At 37.9% G+C, this 5,098-nt stretch overlaps 1 protein-coding gene across 1 annotated transcript; it reads right to left on the bottom strand.

The window, feature by feature from the left end:
* Positions 1-3,176: 3,176 nt before the first annotated feature.
* On the bottom strand, positions 3,177-4,015 carry LOC147881228 (disease resistance response protein 206-like). The gene has a single exon (XM_087370304.1). It carries the CDS (start codon positions 3,928-3,930, stop codon positions 3,340-3,342), a length of 591 nt encoding a protein of 196 aa, XP_087226430.1. The 5' UTR covers positions 3,931-4,015; the 3' UTR covers positions 3,177-3,339.
* Positions 4,016-5,098: the final 1,083 nt, after the last annotated feature.

The following is a 5,098-nucleotide window of genomic DNA, read 5'->3' as shown; positions in this document are numbered from 1 at the left end:
CCCTCATCCAAAAGACGCCCCCCCTTGAGCCTCACATATTATGAAAAATATGTACAAATCTTGAAATCTTGCATATTTTTCAAGCTATATACCTTATATTTTATGGGAGGGGGGACATGAAATTTTCATATTTTTCCCTTGCATATTTGAAATTTTTTAAAGAAGTCCATGCATATTATTTATGGACCTTGTCCCCCTATACCCTCGATTTTGGACAAGGGTGGTAACATATTACATATTGAGTTGGTGCCCTAGGGACAACTTTCAATCCAATAAATGATTTAACAAAGTATATAGAATATATATAGCATTTTTATAGACTCAAACCATTATGTATAAACTAGACGTCAATAATATCTTATATGTTAAAATATAAAATTGAACTAATTTTTTTTTAAAAGTTGGAGAGCCTTAAAATGCATCATTGTATTTTTCATAAAATATATGCAAAGAATGGGTTGAATGCTTTTTGAAACTTGATAGAAGATCTTAAAATTTCTAACATCTCCCTCTACCCACCACTGACATATTTATACACCAATGCCTGTAAACAAAATGGTGTCAAGTTCAAAGAAGTAGAATAAAATATTCCATTTTGATGCCTTTTGGATTTTATGGTGATTCTTTTTTTTAATTATTTATTCACTCATTTTAAAAAATATATTAACAAAAAAAGATTAACTTATTTATTTTATAAATTATGATCAATTCTCGTGCAAATCTCAGTAGGCTTCATGTTAAATGTTCAATAAATTTCATGCAAACCTTAGCAAGCTTCACTCTAATCTAATCCTAGGGATCAAATTAGCTTGTAGGTCATGATAATATGATATTTAGGATCAAAGATTGCATGCTAATTCAATCCAAGGGATTAGATTAGCATGTAGGCCCCGATCTTGAGGATTGGATTAGTATGAAGGCCCACGTTCATTTGATCTTGAGGATTGGATTAGTGTGGTCCCACTTGCTAATCCAATCCCTGAGATTTGATTACCCTAGATGCTCACTCAAGTGTGATCCTAGGGATCAAATTAGCTTGCAAGAGACTGGTAGTATTGAAATCCTTCTACTCAAGGATTGGATTAGCTTGCAGGAGACTAGTAGTATTGAAATCTCAAGGAGACTAGTAGTAGTGAGTTAATTCTCTTCCTTGAGATTAACTCAATACTACTAGTCTCCTTTTAAAGAATCACTTTTCAATCAAAATTTTCTTCTTTACAATAATATTTTTCAAAAAAAAAAAAAAAGAAATATGCCAATACTAAAATTCAATGCAATGGTATAATAATAACTTTTTTGATGTTGAAAGTATACTAAATAGACTATTTATAGAACAATACATTAAAAATATATAAATAAAAAATTTTAATATCTATGAATGTATTCTATTATAACCTACCACATTGCCAATGTGGTTTAACCTACCACAATGTTGCATCATGGCATCTCCATACTACAGCTTCAATTTCTAACAAATCATTTTGAGAAATAAACATATAGAAACATGGTGTACAAGAAGCCATATATGCAACTAAGATTAAGGCTACTCTTCAAAGGAGAGGGCCATACATTTATTGTGATCGGTGCTAGATAAACATATAAAATTTCCACAATAGCAACTCGGCAGTAGGCAAGCCTTGTCCTATTTATTGGCATTGCCTCATTGGGAAGAGTGGGGTGGGAGGCAGTGCTTACTCGAAACTTTGTGTTTTTTTTGTTTTGCTAAAGCTAGTGTGAATCTCTTCATTTATCTAAATATTCAAAGCTACCATCTTTATCTCTTGCCCTCAACTCTTTGTTTTTCTTTTAAAGTTCGCCCTAAATAATCCCATGTGTTAAACATAGTGTCCCAGAGTATGCATGCTTTCTTGCTCAAATTATATCAAATAACTTATTACAAGGGGCTTAGTACATTCCATACTAATAACTATATATGACTAATTTCTAAGGATCTTGCTTTTAAAAATATATTAGGCAATTAGGAAAATCCCCAATAAAATCAATCCTCTTATTCATATTTGGCCACCATAATATTTATAAGGCCCTCCAAGAGATTTGCCACATGGTTAAACCTTCTCGCCCTCATGTTCATAGGTCCCTCATACAGAGATTTGCCACATGGTCAAATCTTAACCCCTTATTTGAAATTAGGACTTGAAAGATTTCCAAGTTTCTCTAATACAATGGTTTTAATGCTCTTTCACGCATAGGTATTTGCATGCATATGCACATGCCCATGCGCACACGCACACAGAGAGAGAGAGAGAGAGAGAGAGAGAGAGAGAGAGAGAGAGAGAGAGAGAAGGGACCAATTTGTTTAATTTAAGCTCATAAAAATTATGCCCTCTACTAATGAAGTATTTGTTAAAATAGTACTTTCACATGAAATCAACCATCATTCTCTTCCATGTTTCTCTCACACTAAACATATTAAAAGATGTTGCAACTGGTAATGATAATATGATTGTAAGTAAAGCCAAGGAACACTCCACTACCATAAAGAAAAAACTTATAATTTTACGCCAAACCTTAGCGAAGCAGGATGCTAAAGCATCAAGCTCAGTGACTATCAAGCTCCTTGACGTAAAAACTCTCTCTCTTGTCCTTTGCACGAAACACTGACCCAGATATTGTGAGTGTAGACCCCCCATGAGAGGGCAAACATACCTCTTTGGGGGGCAAAAGAGGGTAAACATACTTTCACATGAGATTAACCATCATTCTCTTCCATGTCTCTCTCACACTAAACATATTAAAAGATGTTGCAACTGGTAATGATAATATGATTGTAAGTAAAGCCAAGGAACACTCCACTACCATAAAGAAAAAACTAATAATTTTATGCCAAACCTTAGCGAAGCAGGATGCTAAAGCATTAAGCTCAGTGACTATCAAGCTCCTTAACGTAAAAACTCTCTCTCTTGTCTTTTGCATGAAACACTAACCCAGATATTGTGAGTGTAGACCCCCCATGAGAGGGCAAACATACCTCTTTGGGGGGCAAAAGAGGGTTTCCCCCTCTTCCCCAAAAAGAGAAGTCAAATATATCCTAAGGACATCATAGGCTCCGCTACGAAAGCCTTCAAAGATTTGAACCCCATAAAACTTGAGGAGCAACATGTGAGAAAACGTGTGTAAAGCAACATGTTATAAAACGTGTGTAGAGCAACATATAAGCAAAGAATAAACTTCAAAAGCAAGATGCTTGCAGCTTGCCTGCTGGAGTAAGTTATTCAGCACAGAGCGCTATACAATATATATGTGTATGGGTAGTAGACATCTCAATCCATGGATACGTGGGGAGTCGAACGAACCTCATGATTTTGCCACAAAGGTAAGCTAGTAGTACAGCTCAAGCTCAAAATGCAAGGTCCATCGCGTCGGCCCACCGGTAGTCACCAATTCTATCAGCTCACAGTTAGCCTGCCCTCTCGCCAAGAAGAAGTCGCCTGTTCCTCCGATCACAGAGAGAATCCGCTTGCGAAGAGACTCTTTCAGTTGCCCGAAAATATGTATGGACCCCTGGTAATGGGTAGTGTTGATGGACGCTGTGAAGGCCTGCAACGTTACAAACGACGTCTGGCTGTCATACATGTACATTCCCTGGGCAATACCTATCTGCTCAGACGTATTTGAAGCGGCTACTGTAAGCGGATCCTCGAACGTGGCCACGACGCCGAACTGCCACGGGTTGGTGAAACCGGTAGGCTGAACCGTGAAAACCGAATTGAAGTAATCTGTGTTATTGTACCGAACGTTATCAAAGATTCTATTGTGCAGGTAGAAGGTGAAGTTGGCGGGTTGTTTGCCGTGTTTGTGATGGTGAGCTGCAGAGGCAGCGGGGAAGGCCATGAAAAGGCTAGAAATGAGGGAGAGGAAGATGATTAGCACTAGCTGCAAAAAGAAGCGCTGCGATTTGAGAGAATCCATGGCCTTGAAGCAGCTGTCGGAGAGGGAAAAGAGAGGGGGAGGGGGAGAGAGAGAGATTTGCCTCGTGGTGTCGAGAGAAGCTTCAAGGAACAATATAAATGAAAAAAAGCCAAACATAGAACAAAAAGCTGATGGCATTTGTGGCTATGGACATCTATACTGACTGTGGGCAGTAGAGCATCTGTCTTCAAATGTGTTAAGGCGATGGAGACAATATACCGAATGCTGAGCTTATTCTTTGGGAGAATGTTAACTAATGGGTGGAGGGGATGGCTAAAGGCCCATTGAAAAGATAAGTTAATGTTGATTATGCTGTCTTGGAGCTCGCAGGTGCCCTCTCATCGTCAATTGCGGGTAAGTGCAGTGTCGGTGATATCGAGTAGAAAGGCGCTGTGTTGCTCGTGGGCTTTTGGAAAGCTTTACACATCCTCGTGGACAATTATTGAGAGGAGCTTTGAGAATTAGAGAGATTGAACTTTGCCACGTCCAAATGTCCCAATTATATAATTGAGAGTAGGATCAAACTTAAACCAAATCCCAATGTCCCCAAACAATGTTCACCATTTTTGAAAAGCACACAATTCACATCGTAATAATTGGATTCGAAGCCCGTAATAATTGGATCCGAAGCCATTTATAAATGGTGGTTACAAACCATTAAGTTTGAATTATGGAGTTCAGAGAGTTCCAATTATGGAGTTCACACAGTTCCAATTGTCTAAATTTCAGGTTCAAGTAAAGGCTCCAGCACTACTTAATATTCTAAGGTGACCAACAACCAACAAAAGTACAAAACACACACCCTAAAAAAATGCTTAACAAAAATCTAATAGTGCAAAATCACGGGGGAGTATTGGCCCTCCTATAGTAAGTGCCGTTTGCAACTTTTGTTTTTTTTATTAACCAACCTCTATCTGATCAAAAGTATTGAGTAGGATAGCTTAGGACACATGAAACTCAATGAAGTAGTGGAATACGAAGTCACGTGGGTCAAGCACATACACCCCGTAAATTGAATGTTCTCTCTCTCTCTCTCTCTCTCTCTCTCTCTCTCTCTCTCTCTCTCTCTCTCTCACACACACACACACACACACACACACACAAAGGAAAAAACAAAGAGCAATGTTATTGTGATTATTTACAATGTGTGTAATATGATGTGACTTGC

The sequence above is a fragment of the Dipteris shenzhenensis genome, chromosome 31 (assembly GCF_047967505.1).
Source record: "Dipteris shenzhenensis isolate YYH24624 ecotype China chromosome 31, Dip_SZ_1.0, whole genome shotgun sequence".
In the NCBI taxonomy this organism is placed as follows: Eukaryota; Viridiplantae; Streptophyta; class Polypodiopsida; order Gleicheniales; family Dipteridaceae; genus Dipteris; species Dipteris shenzhenensis.
This window is presented reverse-complemented; position numbering and strand designations above follow the sequence as displayed.

Coding starts and splice junctions, on each gene's coding strand:
- LOC147881228 (XM_087370304.1), bottom strand. CDS start 3,930: ATGGATTCTCTCAAATCGCAGCGCTTCTTTTTGCAGCTAGTGCTAATC.